The following is a 21082-nucleotide window of genomic DNA, read 5'->3' as shown; positions in this document are numbered from 1 at the left end:
TTTATTGTTAGAAATTATATATATGTTTATAATCAATATCTATCAATTTAAAATAACTTTTATTTTATCATACTTTAAAATATCATTAATTCTTGTGATGCAAAGCTGAATTTTCAGCATCATTACTCCAGACTTTAGTGTCACATGATGCTTCAGAAATCATTTTAATAAGCTGATTTATTATCAGTGTTGTAAATTGACGTTTAATATGTAATATTTGAATGCACCTGTTTACACCAGGTGTGGATCAGTTCATTTAGGTCACACTGGACTTAAGTGTTTCTTTTCTTATCTTCCTGTTGCACTCTAACGCTTTCTCTCTCTATTTTTTCATTCCCCCCCAGCGTTTCTTCACTGTGCACCTGTTGTGATCTCTTCAGGAATTCTCTTTTACACATCGGTCAATCAGGGACAAACAGGGGTCTTTCTTTCTCAGCACTCAGCCTTCTCTTCCTCCACTGTTTTTCTCTGGCTTTCCTGCATTCTGTCGCTCTTGTGCTCTCTCTGTAGAGGTCTTAGACCCCTGCCCCGTGAGTCTTGCCCCAGGGGAGAGGGGCTTTTGTGTGCCGATGCTCCTGCAAGCTGGACAGACAGCTGCTGTGGAGTGGTCATCTCCACACACACACACTCACACACACACACACACACACACACACACTTTATCGATTACCCACAGCCTATTCAGCTTGCACAGGGAGAAATGCAAAGGCATGGTTCTGTGTAACTTTAATGAAGACAAAGTCCAGCATGCAATGGAGGCCGTGGCTCTGGAGTGACCTGTACTCACACACTTTAGATTATGCAACCATTTATGAGATAATAAGACAAACTGCAGAGCGACTGTGTCATTTATTCAATTTTATACAGAATGAAGACTTATTTAATGTGCGAGGGAGGCGTTTAGTGACTTGAATGCTTTTTTGATACTGAAATCTGGCGCTCAAACATTAATTTTTATTGAGCCTTATTAAAACAAATTGCCCAAAAAATATAAGGGCTGTGCATAGACAATTTTCTAATCTTATTCAACCTAGCAATCCAAACATGTTTTTGTGTGTTTACCTTTATTTAAATTAGTTTACTTAAATTTGTGGACAAATTTGTATATTCACATATATTCATTAATTAACCATTATATATATATATATATATATATATATATATATATATATATATATATATATATATTCGTTAACCAAGATTGGATTGTATTTGTAACTTTATAATTTTTACAAGTTAAATCTTTTATTCATAAAAGTAACTAATATTTACATATACAACTTTTAATGTTTAAAGTAGTGTTTATTAGTAATATATATATATTTTAAAAAATATATATGAAAAAATATTATAATGTGAAGTTCTGAAAATAAAAACACACACACACACACACGTAATTAAACCTAAACATTTTTTGGCTTACTAATTTGCATATTTTTCCAAAAGGTGGTAAAATGGTTAAGCAAAATTTCTATTTCTCTATGATACAACTTATTTTACACAAAACAACTAAAATTCTCTTCTACTCATTTTGAAAGACCAAAAACACCCATTTAAGCAATACAATTCCAAGTAATTTTCATTAATATAAAACTTTAAAATAGCATGTTACATGTGTATTGACCTACATGATGATGACAGCCTCTACACACACACACACACACACACACACGCACACACATGTGGCCGTGTCTCTGTTGTCCTGTTGCAGGAGCAGATCTGTGTGATAATGCCATTGTGTGGACGAATCTAATGACGCCTGTTGGTGTGTTATTAAGGCAGCACAGGGGTCATTAGGAGTGTGCGTGTGCGAGTGATATAATAAAAGCAGCACGCAGGTCATTAGGAGTGTGTGTTCAGTTGGTTCCCATGCTCTGAAGCAAAGCTGGACAGCAGGGCTGTGCTTTCACACACACATCATGGCACACGCCTGTTGACTGAGGCACAAAAAAAGTGTGTGACATTGCCGTGCCCTGGCGCCCCTCTGCATCCCCTATGTATTTTCTCATCCCTCCCCTCCCACCCTTATTCTTCCTTTCTTTCTTTTGGGAATCTCTCTATCCATCCGTCCCTCCACAGCTTAGAGTCTTGTGTTCCATTGAGACCCTTCCTCTTCTAATCATTTTTACCCATCAGATGATCCGGCCCCCTATTTCACACTGAGACTATTAAGATAGAGTCCTCCCCCTCTACACACACACACACACACACACACACAGACTCACTCACACTACTGCAGATCCTGAGGGACAGCATTGGAAGCATTATGTGTATAGAGACACATCTGCGACAACACACATGTACACATTCAGACAGTGACTCTTAAATGCCAAGGCCATATTTCACAAAATGTCATTATATATTTCATGTAATATGTTTTACCCAACAGCAATAAGCAAGTAAATAAAATTTTGCCATGATGCAAAACAAAAATAAAAAGACAAATCATTATCATTACAATAATGCAGTAAGTAAATAAATAAAATAATTATCATTACCACAATGCAATATGTACCAATATTTACCATGATGTTAAAATAAAATAGTTATCATTACCATAATGCAATGAGTAAATAAATAAATACAATTATTTCCATTACCATAATGTTTAAATAAAATAATTATCTTTAGCATACTGTTAAAAATAAAATTATTCTCATTACCATAATGCAATGAGTAAATAAATAACTATCATTACCGTGAAGCAAAGAGTAAATAAAATAATTATTTTCATAAAGACATTTTCATTATCATAATTCAATAAGTATATAAATAAATAAAATAATTTTCATTACCATAAAGTGTTAAGTAAATAATAAATAAAATAATTGCCATTACCATAATGTTAAAATAAAATAATTATCTTTAGCATGTTAAAAATACAATTAGTCTCATTACCATAATGTAATAAGTAAATAAATAACTATCATTACTGTAATGCAATAAGTAAATAAAATTGTTATCATTCTCATAAAGCATGGAATTTTCATTACCACAATGCAATAAGTAAATAAATAAAATAATAAATATTACCATAATGTAGTAAGTATATAATAAATCAAATAATTGTCATAATGTTAAAATAAAACTCACTACAATATTTCAATAAATACAATAAAATAATTATGATAACATAATGCAATAAATAAATAAAATAATTATCATTACCACAATGCAAGAAATAAATATACAAAATAATTCTCATTGCATAATGCAATAAGCAAATATATATTTATCATTACCATAATAAAATAAGTAAATAAATAATGTTCATTACCATAATGCAAAAATAAAGTTATTATCATTACTATAATGCAATAAATAAGTATCATTACCATAATGCATGTAATTCTCATTACCATAATCTAAAATGAAGTAATTATCATTACCATAATGAAATAAGTAAATAAATACAATAATGGTCATTACTATTATACAAGACATTTTCATCACCATAATGCAAAAATAAAGAAATTATCAATACTATAATGCAATAAATAAATAATTCTCATTACCATAATGCAAGTAATTCTCATGACCATAATCACAAAAAATTATTATTATTGGCATAATTAAATAAGTAAATAAATAAAATAATTATCCTTACCGTTATGCAAAAAAGATCATTACCGTAATTTAAAAATCGTATTACCACAATACATTTTTTCGCATTCTCATTACTGTGATGTGATATGTTAAAATGCTAATAGGCTGTTTTAATATATTTGTAAATAGTTACAATGTGTATATATAACTCATATAAATATTGTATTTAATGCTGTCATTTGTCAAGTCAGCATTATTTATACAGTGCTTTTTAAATTGCAGATTTTGTCAAAGCAGCTTTATAGTATTAAACAGGGAAGTGTGTCATGTCGTGTGACATATATACAAGAGTGTGTCATATTTGTAATTTATATTGATTTAAATGAGTCTGTTAAGCTCATTTCCATTCAAACTCTGTTAAGATCATTTCCATTCAAACTCTCATGATGCATTTATTTTATTAAAATATTTTTAGGGTGAAATAAGATTTGGACATTTCTTGATTTTTTTTATGATATTCCCCTACATAGATGTGAACATGCAATGACACAAATATACACCTGTAAGAATGTTTTAGAGGTAGCAGAAATGTGTGTGTGTATATGTGTTGGTATCAGCTCTTATCTAGCCATGATCTGACGGTTGTTTGATGGACTTGTGCTCAGCAAATGTGTTTTCAGCCAATCTGTGTGTGTGTGTGTGTGTGTGTGTGTTGATGAGTGGCGTGAGGGGCCTTTGATGGTGTGATATACGTGTGTGTGCGTGCGTGTGTTTGTGTGTAAGGGCGGCTGCCAGGGTCAGCTCTGTCCTGGGAAAGTTGAGCTCTCCATTTACATCAGCACATGTTGAAGCCTTCTGGTGGCTTCCTGAGTGCATGGGTGGACAGATGGCACAGCTCATAGCTGCAGATTCATTGAGGAGGAGCTACACGAGCCTGATAAATGGAGGAGAAGAAAAGATGGGATCAGCTTGCTATTTTTCATCATAATCACTGAAAGTGTTGCAATTGTTAAGTAGATATAAGGTCAAAACAGTCTTGTTTAAAAGGAAAATTAATATCAAATCACTGGTTTCCATAGCAAAAGTAAAAAATTTTACACTGTTTGAGAGAAGCAACCCTTTTTTTTTTACATATTAATTCAATACAGTTAAACTTTAAACTGAAACCAAGTCTTGGTTGCTCATAGTAATGGCCTGTCACATGTCGCCACATCCTTGACCTTTCACATCGTTTATCACTTGACCTCATATTTTATTCAGGAGATATTTTTGCTTTTGGTGCAGCCATCCATCTACAGTGGGGAAATTATTTATTTGATCTCCTGCTGATTTTGTAAGTTTGGCCACTTATAAAGAAGGGTTTGGTTTATTTCAACATATAGAGACCGAATGCCAACCAAAAAAAAACACATTACATAAAGGTTAGAAATTTATTTGCATTTCAGTGAGTGAAGTAAGTATTTGATCTCCAAAAAAAAATAAGTACATGGTGCAGAAACCTGAGGTAAGAAGTTTCTTGCAGTTAGTTGGTCATCAGGTTTGCACACATCTCCGGAGGGAGTTTGATCCACTCCTCTTTACAGATCCTCTCTAAATACTTAATGTTTCTTGGCTGTCGTTTGGCAGCTTGAAGTTTCAGCTCCCTCCGCAGTTTTTTTTTTTATAGGATTGAGAGACTGGCTAGGCCACTCCATGACCTGACATGTGCTTCTTCTTGAGCCACTCCTTTGTTACCTTGGCGGTATGTTTTGGGTCATTGTAATGCTGGAAGAACCATCAGTGTTCTGGCTGAGGTAAGGAGGTTCTCGCCCAAGATTTTACAGTACATAGCCGCGTTCATTTGCCTCTCAATGTGGTCAAAAACAGCCCCAAAGCATAATGTTTCCACCTCCATGCTTGACTGTAGGGATGGTGTTCTTGGGGTCATAATCAGCTTTTCTCTCCCCTCAAACACGGAGAGTCGAGTTAATGCCTCAGAGCTCAGTTATGGTCTGATCTGACCACAGCACCTCTCAAGCCTTCTCTGAATCATTTAGATGTTCTTTGGCAAACTTTAAACAGGCCTGTACATGTGTCCTCTTGAGCAGGGGGACCTTGCGGGCGCTGCAGGATTTCAGTCGTTCGTAGTGTAGTGTGTTACCAAAGGTTTGCTTGGTGACTGTGGTCCCAACAGCCTGAAGATCATTAACAAGCTCTTCCCGTGTAGCTCAGGGCTGATCTCTCACCTTTCTCATGAACATCCTTACCCCACCAGGCGAGATCTTGCACTGACATCCAAACCGAGGCCGATTGATGGTTTTGTATTTCTTCCATTTCTGAATAATCTCACCAACAGTTGTCTCCTTCTCACCAAGCTTGCTCATAGTCTTGTAGCCCATTCCAGCCTTGTGCAGATCTATCTATCTAACTATCTATGTGGTACTTTTTGGTTTATTTTAGTGTATTACTTTTATAAAGCGAAAAATATTATTTTTAAGGAGTCAAAGATTTGTTTTGGAGGACAACATACATCCTGTTTCCCATTGTTTTCTTCAACTTCTCAGTTCTTTCCTCCAGCTCTGGGAGGAGATGTGAGGCTCAGTGAAACGCAACACCGCGCGCATGTGTCGAGTATTAATCCTCTTACTGCAGCAGATGCTCGTCTGTCAATCAACCTGGCGCGGGTGCGCGCGCTCGAACCTGACGAGAGCGCGAGAGAAAGAACACAGCAGGTGCGCGAGGGATCCGCTGCGTCATTTAGCGATGCAGGAATGGTAAATAAAGTCATTTATTGAGCTAATCATGTCTTGACAGCAGCTTGTTTTGAACCACCAAAGTTGCATTTGTTTACCGGACAACGCAATGCCGTCACAGGACGAAACTGAGGCGGTGAATGAAGACAGTCCGCCTCCGGTTCCACCGCGAGCGGCTCCTCAGCGACACTCTCCGGCGTCCCTCGCCGTACCTGCTCGCCGGGTCAAGTGTGTGCTGGTCGGGGACGCGGCGGTGGGTAAAACGAGTCTGGTCATCAGCTCCACCACTAACGGATATGCGGCAGAACACATTCCCACCGCCTTTGACCACAGGTGAACTCAAAATCCACACTGATTCTAGCGCGCGCTCAGGTGTGCACCTGGTGCCTTACATACCGTTTCATAATACATATAAGTGTTTTACTATTTCAGCTAGGGTTGTGGTGGATGGAAGACCAGTTCAACTTCAACTGTATGACATGGCAGGACAGGTGATCTATCTGTCTGTCTATCTATCACCAGTTTTTCTTGATGGGTTAATGAACTCTTTCTCTCTGTGCTGAAAGATAGAGATGGGGGGCAGCGGATCAGCCATTAAATGTAAGCGACAGGATATGACGAAAGAGCGCCACCTAGTGTTAAAATCAGATCATGCATTATTTTAGTACTTTAGTCTCTGAGATTTCTGTGACTGTCAAGTCAAGTAGGTTGACTCTGTGCTGTTCTGCACACAGTAATAGAACTTGCTCATCAGTCTGATCCTTTGCCACACTTACTTGCATTTTTTTTGTTATAAATAGAAAAGCACATGCAATCTAAAAGTTTGAAAAAAGTATGCAAGTAGTTACTGCTCTTCTTTGCAATGCATATATTTATAAGTAGCATAAAAGCAGCTGTCTCACTTTTCTTCCTGTTTTCAGGACGAGTTTGAACGCCTCCGTCCACTCTGTTACCGTGAAGCTGATGTCTTCCTGCTGTGCTACAGCGTGGTCCTTCCATCCTCCTTCAGGAGCGTATCGGCCCACTGGGTCCCCGAGGTCCATCGCCTCTGTCCAGGCATTCCCATCATCCTCGTGGGCACCCAGAGCGACCTGCGGGAGGACGTCCAGGTGCTGATCCGACTCTCAGACAGCCAGGAGAACCCGGTGAGAGGAGACGACACCCGCCTGTGCGCCCGGAGCATCGGTGCTGTGACGTTTGCTGAGTGCTCAGCGCTGACACAGAAGAACCTGAAGGAAGTGTTGGACAGCGCCATCTTGGCCAGCATGCAGCACGCGGAGGAAGCGGCGGTGTGGCCGAGGATGCATACGCTAAGAGATAAAACTCCAGATAAAATCAAGCAGCTCCCAGAAACATGGTGGAGGAAACTGAGCTGCGTCCAGAGCTTTGACCTTCAGTGACGGAGAACAAATCAAGTCCAGATGAAATGGGATTTACAGACACATTTGTACTGTGATGCATTTCCAAATTAAAAAGCATATTCAGCAAGCAACAATGTAGGACAGGACGTGAATTTACTGTGGAAAGCACAATAATGAAAACATGCATTATGAAAGTAAGTAGGGTCCATTTTGATTCATGTTTACTTCTAGATAGTTTAGATGTGACAAAATTATAATTTTTATTAAAAGGTTTTGTAAAAACTTTTCGTCTCATACATTTAAATTAGTCTAGAGTTATCTTTGCATCAGTGAAAATGCACTTCGCCCTGTGTGTCTTGTTCAGACAGCCCTGTCGCAGGTCCGTATGACCCTCTTTGTGTTACGCTTTTCCCAGCAGCGATCTGGGACTCTCACAGCAGACGTAATTACCTCCATCACAGAATGACAATTACCTGCACAATGACACTTACTGCAGGCTCTGAGTGAGTCAATTTAACAAATGAAATAACACTGAACCCTTTAATAGCAGTGTTTACAGCCTCTAATATCTGACTCAAGGGTGCCGGCTGAAGCTTTTACAGAAATGAGATTCATACGTGCAAATACACTGTTTTAAGGCACCTACGGTTAGTGAGGTTTAAACTCCTGAGCTTCTTCTCAGTGTCTCTCACTATCAAGAATATAAAGAACTGAAAAATTCACATTGATTGACTACTAATATGAAATGCAAAATGGAAGATTTTTGTCCATTTAGCATCTTCAACATTTATCAGGTCATGCATTGAATTATAACCCATAATAACCTTGGCTCTGCTAGCACTGTTTAATATTTGAGCTACAGAAAAGAATGCATGCATTTACTTTTAAAAATGTATACAAAGTTTTAAATCCACAAATAGAGATTTATTTTTATTCTTATGGATTCAAAGTGAATTCACTGCAGCGGCTCTGGTTATCCTGTAATGGGTCGAGACAAGCCACCTCTGGGAATTAGGCGGGCAGATGGCGACTGGTTTTCCCCTCACTGGATCTCTTGACCTCAACCTCCACCTGCTGCAGAAAAAACATCAGAACAACAGGCCTTGAGAGCTGAACCTGGGTGATTTTACCAGTATGACTCGCTGAAACAGAGTCTGTGATCATTCAGTGCAGCTGGTACTCTGGGGCGGTCACGATCCATTTTTTTTTTTAAACATGACTGGAAACAATATTTTATACTCAGCTTATTTTAATACACTGTTATTGTCAATAGTATTCAATGTAAGGCTTTTATCGTCTCTCTAGTAGTAGTGCACTTCACCTGTAGAGGACACTATTGAGTTAGGTCCTGAAAATGAAGAAGGCATGTTGTAAGTCAAGAGTTAATGTCATTGAAATCAATAACATCAAGTTAAATTAAGCGTCTGTTTGTTGGAACATGTTGCAAATGCTGCAGGATCTTCTTTTCTTCACTATCTTCAGATTTGCTCAGTGCTTATTCAGCTGGTGGTTTTTAGTAGATTTCACACTTTCACACAGGTGTCAATGCAGACCCACACAAAGTGGCACAACACTGTTATTATTAATCTCAATGCAGGATCTGTTGGTTAACCCTGTCAAACAAACATGAATTTTGTCAAATGTTTAGCATGAAAAGTTCTTCTAGTTTGTTTTACCCAGTGATGCATGAATTTTTAAATCATCTAAAATAATATTATTCATGTTAATTTCATTAACATAAGTGTTATTTATAGAGGCTACTATGGTAGTAGTATTCATCAAAATCTTGAATTAGCGTTTGTTTTTGTGTTTAGTTGGCGTATTAAATAAGCTAAATTAATTTAGGTTTTAGTGATTTTGTTCTTTTTTGTTTTTATTAGCTTGGACACAAGTAGGCCTAAAGGTGATTTGTGTGTGAAACTCCTATGATGTTATATATGGCACCTGACAGCTATGAGCAGCAGCACTAATACAGACGGGGCAGTGAAGACCGCAGGGGTTCAGCTTCAGCACGACAGCTGCGGATCTCACCCTGATCTCGGGATTACTCCGTTTGCGCTGCTTCAATCCTCTGCCAGAGCAATTCTTCATTTGAATCTGTTTGACATTCATTTCCATTCCCCAAAGACTAGGACTTGGCATTCACTCAGAGGCTTTCATCAAACACAAGTAGTATTGGATATAAGTGAATGTAGTCCTTTGGTGTGAACAAATGTTCAAGCTAGCCAACGCTATATAAATCTACCTCGATGTTTTCCAGATAAAGCACTCTTTAACAGACTTCATCGAGATGTTTCTGCTCTCTTATAAAGCTCCTCATCCAGTGGACATCAGAAGCTTCTGCAGGGTGCTGAAGATCAATGTGGACAGGTGTGTTACTGAAACAGCTGCTCTTCTGGTTAATGGTCTTCACCAGCGTCTCCCAGGATCTGCTGAGTAACGGGAAGGAGACGAAGGAGGTGCGCAAGTGTAACACGAGTGTCTAAAGTTTCATACCTCTGAGCGCTCACAGTCTTTACCAGACACAGCCGGCACAGATTAACCAGCCTTAGATGAGAAAACTAGCAACAAATGTCTGTTTTTAGACACATTATACCTCTTCTCTGGAGACACACAGTTTCTGGCACATCTCCTAGTATTGGTTTTCTGTCCTCTATATCTCACGGACTTGCAGCTGTCGGTGAGATTAGACAAGCAGGTGTCTATTTATAGTGTGGGTTAAACAGATCACAATGGCACGTCAACACCTCTGACCATGCTGTTTAACAGCCAACTGAAAACAAAGACATTGACTTCATCGTGGCATGATTCAGACCTCTGAGCCGTCTGCTGTCCGTCAGCAGGTCCACACTAAACTTCAGCTGGCCTCAGAGATGATTTGGACCGTGCTGCAGATGCCTGACTGTTTGTGGCATATGTGCAAATAGTTGGATACTCTTAGAAACTTTAAGAAAACCAGTCCAGAATACCAGAGTGTTAACATAGACACACACAATGCGGGTTCAAAAGAAAATAATAAAGTTTTAAGGTTTGGAAATGATATGATGTCAAATGGATTAGAAGCATTTCATGTGAACTATAGATAGAAGATGATCAGCATCTAATTATGATTATCAGAACAGGAACATGATTGTCAGGTTTTGTTCATGCATGACCACTGCGAATTTATTTTGAATGACAGATTTCACTCATTTTGTTATGAGTTTATTTTTTTAGTTCCCTTGTAAAAATTTAAATAAAATCAATCCTAAAGGATTCCAATAAGAAAATTGTTCTTATTATCATTTGCATCATTATTCGTAATTATTACGTAATTTTTCTTTACTAAGACTTTTTATTATTATTATTATTATATATATTTTGTAACTGGGATCCATTGGCATCCTATTTAAGTCATTCTCTTTTCTGTACATTGTCTCAGTAAACAAGAAAATGAACAGGATAGGAACACAATCCTTTGTGTCATTAAGTCCTGTGTTCTAAAAGATGGTTTTTGATTTTGAAATTCTATTTAGAATCCTGAACAACTTTCATATTGGAATCCTTTAGGATATATCCTTTATATTTGTTCTAAACAAATTTTAAATTCTATAATAATAGTAATTAAAAACTATTAAATCAGAAAAGAACACAAAATGACATTGTCACTAGTGTATTTAGACGTTTGGACCCCACTGTATTATTTCATAAAACAAGATGGACATATACAAACTATACAATATAAAATGTATTAAATTATACAAAAAGGACTATGGATGTAAATGTTATTTTTTTTAAAAACAACAACATAAAAGAAGTTTATTCATAACTTTAAAGTAAGTATGATATCGTGAGTTATGAACAAAATATGGAAGAGAAATGCTGTTACTCAAACATAGTTTATTCACTGCAATGCATTAGGATTATTTCTGTTCTGCAGATGAAAATATATCCACCAGTGCATGTTCTCATGTACAAATACAGAGTTCAAAATGTAAACATTGCTGAAGAAAATCAACAACTTCATTCAAGAACATCAGCGTCAGCAGCCTTAAACAGAATGAGTTTCCGCTAATGAAATCATAAGCAAGTGAATAACTGACTGAATTAATAAATAAGTCCAGTTATTAAGATAAAGAGCAGAGGAAATGTCCCGAGTAAAGCGTCACGGCTCATTCAATGTGTCTCTGACATCATCAGTGCTGATGCATCTTAAATATCACAGAAAAGCAAAATATATATACTGTACATGTGAGCAAATGTGTATTTTCATACCAAATCTGTGCTCTAATAAATTACTCAATGCATAATAAATGATCACATTCACAAGAATCAAATGATGGCCTTCAACTAGCCCTCAATTATTTCTCCATCTAAAAATATTAATAACTTGACATCTTTGTGCAAAAAGTGGATTCAAATGATGATTGTAGGTGCTCGGTGAGGAAAATACACTTTTTTTAGAAAACATTTCACGACTTGAACAGCACTGCACTTCTAACACAGATTCATTGAGCGTGTGATCGATTAAAACAAACCAGACATCAGTCGATCACATTCAGAAGAGTTTAATGACAGGCAGCCTGGAGCGTCTAGAAGAACATTCTGGAAACAATCATCCGAGTCAGAAACAAATCCTTTTTAATAAGAAATGTGTGGTCCTCTCAGAAGTAAGTTTTGATCATTAAATCCCTGCAGCCCATGTTAAAAGTCAGACCAGAATATCTGAAACTTTCTAATAACCACCAAACACTGACAATAACATGAGCATGAAATTCCAAGATACTGAAAATATTAAAGTATTTGTGATAGCAAAGGTGTTTTGGTCTAATATTTAAATGTTTGGTCCTTAAATGCATTCATTGCAAAGTGATTGTAGCCAGCATCAAAAAAATAAGATGTTTAAAAATATTTTTATGAATAACTGCATTTGTTATCGAATTTAAAGGAATGCGTGTTAACTCCGTATTCAGTTTTTGTCCGGTGCTCTCTGTGACGGTCCTGTAGAGCTGGTTTGGGATCTTGATCTACCTCAGTCGAGCAGAGAAGCAGCGCATGTACTCGGTCATCCAGCGCTCGTTCGTCACACTCAGCGCTGATCTTCGGGACTTCTCCGGGTCAGCTGACCTCGCCCGCCGGTGCTCTGATGATCGTCCACCTTTCTTACCCTCTCTGCGTGTCTGGACGCCCACGTCGGCCCGATGGATCTGCAGATCAATTCAGATACATTCAGTTTCTAGGATTTCGGACTCGTCTCAGTTGCAGTTTTCTACACTGATGAAATCCAGCGCTTTGACCTACTAAACTTTTGTACACCAGAGAAGATAATCTGACCGTAGCTTCAGAATATCACTGCTCTCCGCTGAATAATTCACCGCTTCCTCTCACAGAGTCAGATGTCACACAGTGCTTCATTCCACTGATTAGTACACAGCTGTTAAGTCCAAAAATCCTCCTCTTTGTTTGTATTATTTATTCAAATCTGTTAAAAACACACTCATGCTCATGGATACCCATGCAGGGAAAACAAATACAGTGCTGATTTGAAAATGTTATTTTAATAAATATATTTAAATATTTGTAATGTTTATATGTGAAATTAAAAATAATGGTCAGCATGCCAACATATAGTGCCGTTTCGCTTTAGGTGACCCAGGTTCGAGGCTTGCGTTCCTTTCCCAATCCTGTTATCCCTCTCTCTCACTTCACTTCCTGTCAATATATACTAATCCTTATAAAAGGCAAAAATGCCCCCCAAAAAAAGTATGGTTATGTAATTTAATTTATAAAAATTAGTTGTAATTCCTTTTTGCTAAAAGCTATCTTCACAGAAATAATAATAATAATTATAAAATTAAATAAATAATGAAAAACTAAATAAATACATAAAAACTGTTATTTATACAAATTGGAGCTTTTAATTTTCTTTAATATATAGCCACATAATACAATAATATATTGAAAAAGAAATCAAAACATTTATAATATTTAAAAAAATGTATTATAAAAATATATTTTAATACCTATATTAGTGACATATTTCTTTAAATATGTTTTCTGAAATATATATTATTATAATAAAACGTATTTTGAAATATTATATATATATATATGTATATATATATATATATATATATATATATATATATATATATATATATATTTATTTTATTTTTTTTTAATTGTCGTATGAGTTCAAGACGTTCTCATGGAAAATACATCTACATCTAAAGGAATGATTGAAGGAATGATCTGAGTTTTCATCTGGACTGAAAATGAGAGTAGTTTTCGTTGCCTCTTACATCTGACAAGATACAGAAAGCTGCGGTTACCTCTCCAGCGGACACAGACACTCTCATATTTGGTGTCCTTCTGTCCCTGGTCTCAATGTGTCTCTCTGCCCAGTCACGATGGATAAAAGACTGTCTGTTCTCACGGTTGGACGTCCGCTCCTTGGTGCTCCTCGGTGGCTGGCTCTTGGCCCTGGATGGTTTTCTCGATACAGATATTTGAGATCCATCACTATCCAGCTGCTTATCAGGGTAGCAGGGCTCTGAACGGGGCACTCTGCGTATCTGTCGTCGTTTTGGATTTGATTCTGATGGTCCGTTAGGAGTCACATCTTTATAACCATTCTCTGTGACAAAAGCAAAATGAGTAGTTCACTCAAAAATGAGCATTTAAATCAGGTTTCATTCAAACTGAAGTTTACAAGACATGAACGTACCCAAGGGAAGAGAGCTTTCCACGGTTGCACTCGTATCCGTGTGAACTTCTCCATTCACCTGTGGCTTCCAGGAGTCCAGGACCTCTGCGTTCTCCTTCCTGGACTCTGAGGAGGATGTGTAGTGTTTGGCATTTGAGACGTACCCCTCCTGAAGTTTGGGACTGGAGCTTCCGCTCGAGTCGGACCCACTGTCCCATCCGTCCGCGAATAACGGCCTGTGTGTCTGCTCCATCACCCTCCGCGTCAGTCTGTATTTCACAGAGTCCTCGTAACTTTTCGAGAACGTCTCCCACTTGGGATCTCTGTACTTCTTCATGTACTCTGTCCGGATCTTCTTGGACATCATGTTGTTATTGGCAGACATAATGAAATAATCACCTACGGAATTAACATAATAATGTGTCAGTCTTGTCTATACTTGATGTCCATCTGTTCTAAGTTGTAAATAGTACAGATTGTGATGGTTTTAGTATTGCCGTGCACGGAGGAGGAGTGCATCGTGTTATTCCAGCTCTCCAGTGGAGCAGGTTACAGCACAGTGCCCTCATTATTTATTTATATTCTTTACATAATACATAAGCCGATGTCACATTTCTAAAGGGACATTTCTTACATTTTTTAGACGTTTTTATAACGTATGATAATAAATTGCTACGATGCTGCTTTCACGTTTTTACACGCAGGTTCATAATCATAATCTATCACAACACACTACATTTAATAAAGATGCAATCATATGTATAGCTATTAAGAAACTGGTAAAAATCACTGAAATATTATTCGCTGAAGAAACCCGTCTGATTATGTTCACAGTAGGATTATGTAGATAAACACTTATTCGGATAAATGTAAGCGCGTTAAACTCACCCACTCCTTTCTTTTCCGTTCCTTATGCTTTAACGTTGGATAAAGATGCACATTTTTATTCTTACATCCTTATGAATTCCGAATACATTTCTCTATCTCTGTTGAGCGTCTGCTGCGTACTAGAAAAACAAGGCTCGGTGATATTACAGCTTTGGTGATTTACAGTGCGCATGCGCACAACATCACTTGGCCTGCCTGAGGACGTGATGCGCAAACACGCACGCACAATCCAATCTACCGTTTAATTGATCCTAATTTGATTATAATCGTCTACTTTATTCCAGGGCATAGAATAATTTGATTATTTGTGGTGGACTAGTTTGTCTTTAAGCGTTTTCCTAATATATATATTAAAAAATAATTAGTTATAATAATACATTACTAGTAATGAAACTTTAGCAGCGCGTGCACATAAAAGGTATTCGTCTGAACTCTCTGTCTGAACTCAAACTGTTCAATATTCCAGAAAAATTTAAAGACTACACTTTTACTATAGTAATAATACAATAAAACCATGCTTAATTTTCCATAAGGACACATTATTGGTGTTACAGGGTAAAACCATAAAACATTTTTCTTTACAGCTGACAAAAGTTACCATATAAAGAAGAAAAGTATTCAGTTTTAAATCAGTACAGTAATTCCTTTTAGGTTTATATGTATTATGTGTGTGCGTGTATTCAAGCTAATATATAATAACACCCACTGTGTTATGATATAAAGTATAAGCTAATAAAGATTATGATTCTTTTATACAAAGTATAAACTGCAAGATTTTCAGAGCTACTGTAATGCTTCTGTGATCCATTAATTGTCCCATACACATTCATCCTCCATTAGAGCCCACTTAAACAGCCCAGATGGTTTATATCTGTCAGATTACAGACATAACAAGACTCTGTGTTGTGTTAATCATCTGTAAACCAGCGGAGAGGTTGGGTTAATATCGTTTAGTCTGTCTCAGTGTGGGCTGAAACCTAGGATAATGTATACTGAAATGAAATATCCACGTCGAATACCATGTTTAAAAATAGATTTTCAGTTTTATTTGTCTGTTGAAGTGTGATTTGTGTTGGTCCTCAGCTGGACCGGGTTTACAGTGGAACGAATGGAATCTAAGGGAGCAGGGTCCTTCAATTTCAAACAGCATTCGCTAAAATACCAAGCCATGGAAGTCAGTAATAAATACATTTGTGTGCAATGAGAGCACTTGGTATTTTTCTCTCCCTTGACATTTTCTCAGTTTATGCCTTCACTGCTCGCTTCTACATCAATGCATTGATAACAACTGTAGAAAAGCTGTCCACAGGAGTAATGTGCCGTCGCTTGGTTCCTGAGCAGGAACATAGGATGATGAGCCAGCCGCTTAGAAGCACTTGCGGTGGACGATGCTGGGGCCAGCTTCGTCGTATTCCTGCTTGGTGATCCACATCTGCTGGAAGGTGGACAGGGAAGCCAGGATGGAGCCGCCGATCCAGACGGAGTACTTACGCTCAGGGGGAGCGATGATCTACAGAGGAGGAAGAAGAGATCAAACTTTACTCAGAAAACTAGTCTGTGGTATTAAAGGGGTCATGAACTGAGAAATCCAAACGCTCTTGCTCTTTTGGCATATAAGAGGTCATAGTGCTATAAAAATTTCTCGTTAGTCTAAAAACAGATCAAATTGAAGACAGTCTGCCAAAATAACAGCTTGTGGAATGGGTCTCTTTTCTGGTGTAATAGTGTGAATAAGCACCGCCTCCACGGAGCAAGATCAACGCCTGCTTCTACATCACTGCCTGTTAAGCCCCGCCCACCGATTCACACATGTAATGTAAACAAGAGCGTCAAACGCAGGTCGAAACTAAATGATAAAGATGATCTGTGATCATCTGTGAAGGACGTAGACTGTCTATGTGTTAGCCAATCATAACAGAGAGGGGGAGTGAAAACAGGACAGAATATAGTTGCATAATTACTTCTGAATTATGTCATTAGTGTTTTTGATAACATTACAAGTGGACCTAAGTACAATGCAAAATAGTAAAAAAAAAAAAAAAGTAAACATGGAAAAAACCAACTCAGCCAAACTAGAGTTTTTTTGCTCTAGGCTCTATTACCTTGATCTTCATTGTGCTGGGAGCCAGGGCTGTGATCTCCTTCTGCATCCGGTCAGCAATGCCAGGGTACATTGTGGTTCCACCAGACAGGACGTTGTTGGCATACAAGTCTTTTCTGATGTCAATATCGCACTTCATGATGCTGTTGTAAGCGGTTTCGTGAATGCCGGCAGACTCCATACCTGTGCAATTGTTTAGAGGAGAGCATATAATCGGTTGGAGGACTAAAAAGTAAGACAATTTTCAATGTTTTAAACCATTTTCAATGCTTTCAGACATACCAATGAAGGAAGGCTGGAACATGGTCTCGGGGCAACGGAAACGCTCGTTACCGATGGTGATGACCTGACCGTCGGGAAGCTCGTAGCTCTTCTCGAGGGAGGATGAGGAGGCGGCGGTGGCCATCTCGTTTTCAAAGTCCAGGGCGACGTAGCACAGCTTCTCCTTGATGTCACGGACAATCTCACGCTCGGCTGTGGTGGACGACAAAGCAAGAGTTGTTTGTTTGGTCCATTTCCCACATGCTAGAGCTATCCCAGTAAAAAGTGACCAGATACACACCGGTTGTGACGAAAGAGTATCCGCGCTCGGTCAGGATCTTCATCAGGTAGTCTGTCAGATCGCGACCAGCCAAGTCCAGACGCATGATGGCGTGGGGAAGAGCGTAGCCCTCATAGATGGGCACATTGTGGGTCACACCATCACCAGAGTCCAGCACAATACCTAACAACAGCCGGGAACAATATATCAGTCAGACAGAGTGAAGAGTAAGCATGTTTGAATGCAGAATTAGTCACAAATGTGACCCTGGACCACAAAACCATATTTTTTTTAAATAGAGATTTATAAATAAGTTTCCATTGATGTATGGTTTGTTAGGATAGGACAATATTTGGCCGAGATACAACTATTTGAAAATATAAAGGTGCTAAAAAATCTAAATCAAATGATTTTATCCAAATTAAGTTCTTAGCAATGCATATTACTGATCAAAAATTAAGTTCTGATATATTTACGGTCAGAAATTTAATATATATATATCTTCATGGAACATGATCTTTACTAAATATCCTAATGATGCATCACGTTGTCTTACCGGTGGTACGGCCAGAGGCGTACAGGGACAGGACGGCCTGGATGGCCACGTACATGGCCGGGACGTTGAAGGTCTCAAACATGATCTGGGTCATCTTCTCACGGTTGGCTTTGGGGTTCAGAGGGGCCTCGGTGAGCAGGGTTGGGTGCTCCTCGGGGGCCACGCGGAGCTCGTTGTAGAAGGTGTGGTGCCAGATCTTCTCCATGTCGTCCCAGTTGGTGATGATGCCGTGCTCGATTGGGTACTTCAGGGTCAGGATACCTCTCTTGCTCTGAGCCTCGTCTCCAACGTAGGAGTCTTTCTGACCCATACCAACCATCACACCCTGAAGTGGAGCATTGAGTACAACACGATCAGAACAGCCCAAGGAGAGCCCATACAATCAGTCTCTTAATGACTAATCTAAATCCATGTCAGTACCTGGTGACGTGGACGGCCGACGATGGAAGGGAAGACGGCCCTGGGGGCGTCATCACCAGCGAAGCCAGCCTTCACCAGGCCAGAGCCGTTGTCACACACCAGAGCTGTAGTCTCGTCGTCGTCACACATCTTGAAGAGTTCTACATAAAGTCAATGAGGAAAAAGTCAATGAGGACACTACAACCCCGACAACATCATTATCACTCAAACTCATAACCACATTTGCTGCATTTTTCAAACCAATCTGAAAAAAATGTTTAGTTTACATTGAGAAACTGCATTAATTAATATTAGTCTTTAACAGATAAGGTGCTGCTTAATTATTGCATACTAACAGTGTTAGTAGTTGGGGAGTAACTAGCTGCATGTAACTAAATGACAATTTAATTACAAAATGTAATCAGTTACAGTTACTGAGAAAAATGTGTAATTAAATTACAGTTATGAAAATGTTAACAATTACAAAGAAGGTCTGTTGTCGTTGTTTTTTCACACACAACCATATATAAATTAAAAAAATAATTGCATTGATTGCTCTAAAATATGAGATACCAATGTTTCAGGAGTTTCGGACACAGAATAGGACACATATTTTTTTAATAACTGTTTTATCTATTTTTCTAGATTAAGTGTTTGATGGCATTATTAGTGTCATAGCTATGCAAAGATTGGATTTCAAAAACAGTAGCCTATCACTGCTATTAAGCTAGAAGTTTTCATCTGTATTAACCTCAGAACGATCTTTAAAAAGTCTGATTTTGTGGTGGCTGTGCTTTAAAATGTAATTATTTTAATCTTATTTCTAATAATGAAGGATTTTTTTTTGTTTAAGTCTAACAGTAATCACTGTTCAGTAGGTTAACCCTGCCTGATTTACATGTTAGAATATGATTAAAACTGGAAAACATTAGAAAAGTAATGAAAAACTAATCAAATGTAATCAGTCACATTAATAAAGCAGGCTAATTGAAATAGTAACACTACTTATTACATTTTAAATAGGGTAACTTGTAATAACCTATTTCCTAAATAGTAAAACGTAATCTGAATGAAATATATATATATATATTTTGTCAAAAAGCCTACGATTTGTATTTCCATTTGCACCAATACGATCGTAAATATATGATAAATTAATTGTGTACCACAGCATAATCAGCTTACAATTTCGTGTTTCGGATTTATTAAAAATAGCTAAACAAAAAAAAAAAAAGAAAGAAAAAAAGAAAATGCACTCCAATGATTTAATTGTTAAAGACCACTTGTTAAAAAAAATAAATGTAGACAACTAATTACAGCTAATATATACAGAAAAAATGTATTTGATATCAGTGAAAGCCTAGACTAAGTAAATAAAAAAAGTTACGACTTTAGTAAAGTCAAAAGCGAAATGGCGGTAAAATGACAAGCATCAAATACGTCCACTGTCATCGTGAAGTGTGCAGTCCTGAAGCTCTGTTCTTCTAGTTTCTTACCTGTGGCTGTTTGTGCTCAGAGTCGCACGTCAAACTGAGGATCCTGCTCCACAATGACACGCGCACGGCTCATCTTATATACACCCGTCCTCTGCTTTCCTGCTCTTCAGCCATCAAGGAATGTTCATGCATCCAGATGGAATTCTTCCCGATCCTCGTCCATATTTGGGTGTCAGTGGGTCGAGCGGAGGGGCTCCATATATGGCGCTCCAGACCCCAAACCACAGCGGGAGGGCGCAGGGCCACCCTCAGAGGCCAACACTGGGCGTCTGTGGACTAGATCTCAATATAAGGGCATGCCAGTGGGTTATGACCGCTCATCATTACATTTTACCAATGCTCAAATGAGAACGTCAATGAATGCAGTTCGAGCTATAATACAAGTTGCTTTAGATAAAAGTAAATGGCAAATATATAAATGTAAATAGCTTATTTTTCTGTGGTTGTACACTGGACCATAAAACCAGTCATGAGGGGCAATTTTTTAAAAAATTGACATTTATACATCACCTGAAAGCTTAATATTGATGTATGGTTTGTTAGGATAGGAAACATTTGGCTGAGATACAACTATTAGAAAATCTGGAATCTAAATACTGAGAAAAAGCCTTTAAAGTTGTCCAAATGAAGTCCTTAGCAATGCATATTACTGATCATTAATTAAGTTTTGATATATTTACAGGATGAAATGCACAAAATTTCTTCATCTTTAGCTACTTAATATTCTAATGTTTTTTAGCATTGCTACAAATATACTCGTGCTACTTAAGACTTGTT

The 21082-nt window shown here is 37.8% G+C and overlaps 3 protein-coding genes across 3 annotated transcripts; 1 reads left to right on the top strand and 2 right to left on the bottom strand.

Moving 5' to 3' along the window:
- The first annotated feature begins 6159 nt into the window (after nt 1-6159).
- On the top strand, nt 6160-7921 carry LOC127948549 (rho-related GTP-binding protein RhoU). Its single transcript, XM_052545024.1, has 4 exons — nt 6160-6299; nt 6400-6611; nt 6711-6769; nt 7199-7921. The coding sequence occupies exons 2-4, from the start codon at nt 6419-6421 to the stop codon at nt 7676-7678; spliced, it is 732 nt and encodes a 243-aa protein (XP_052400984.1). The 5' UTR covers nt 6160-6299; nt 6400-6418; the 3' UTR covers nt 7679-7921.
- Nucleotides 7922-11498: 3577 nt separating this feature from the next.
- ccsapa (centriole, cilia and spindle-associated protein a) lies at nt 11499-15376 on the bottom strand. Its single transcript, XM_052546062.1, has 4 exons — nt 15213-15376; nt 14346-14723; nt 13951-14255; nt 11499-12825 (listed from the first exon to the last, which is right to left on the bottom strand). The coding sequence occupies exons 2-4, from the start codon at nt 14707-14709 to the stop codon at nt 12646-12648; spliced, it is 849 nt and encodes a 282-aa protein (XP_052402022.1). The 5' UTR covers nt 14710-14723; nt 15213-15376; the 3' UTR covers nt 11499-12645.
- Nucleotides 15377-16235: 859 nt separating this feature from the next.
- On the bottom strand, nt 16236-20450 carry LOC127949120 (actin, alpha skeletal muscle 2). Its single transcript, XM_052546061.1, has 7 exons — nt 20306-20450; nt 18831-18970; nt 18411-18735; nt 17876-18037; nt 17596-17787; nt 17315-17496; nt 16236-16722 (listed from the first exon to the last, which is right to left on the bottom strand). The coding sequence occupies exons 2-7, from the start codon at nt 18957-18959 to the stop codon at nt 16579-16581; spliced, it is 1134 nt and encodes a 377-aa protein (XP_052402021.1). The 5' UTR covers nt 18960-18970; nt 20306-20450; the 3' UTR covers nt 16236-16578.
- Between the last annotated feature and the right edge of the window lie 632 nt (nt 20451-21082).

This window comes from Carassius gibelio, chromosome B1 (genome assembly GCF_023724105.1).
Source record: "Carassius gibelio isolate Cgi1373 ecotype wild population from Czech Republic chromosome B1, carGib1.2-hapl.c, whole genome shotgun sequence".
NCBI classification, from domain to species: Eukaryota; Metazoa; Chordata; class Actinopteri; order Cypriniformes; family Cyprinidae; genus Carassius; species Carassius gibelio.
Note: the sequence above shows the minus strand (reverse complement) of the source record. Positions and strands in the feature narration are given on the sequence as shown.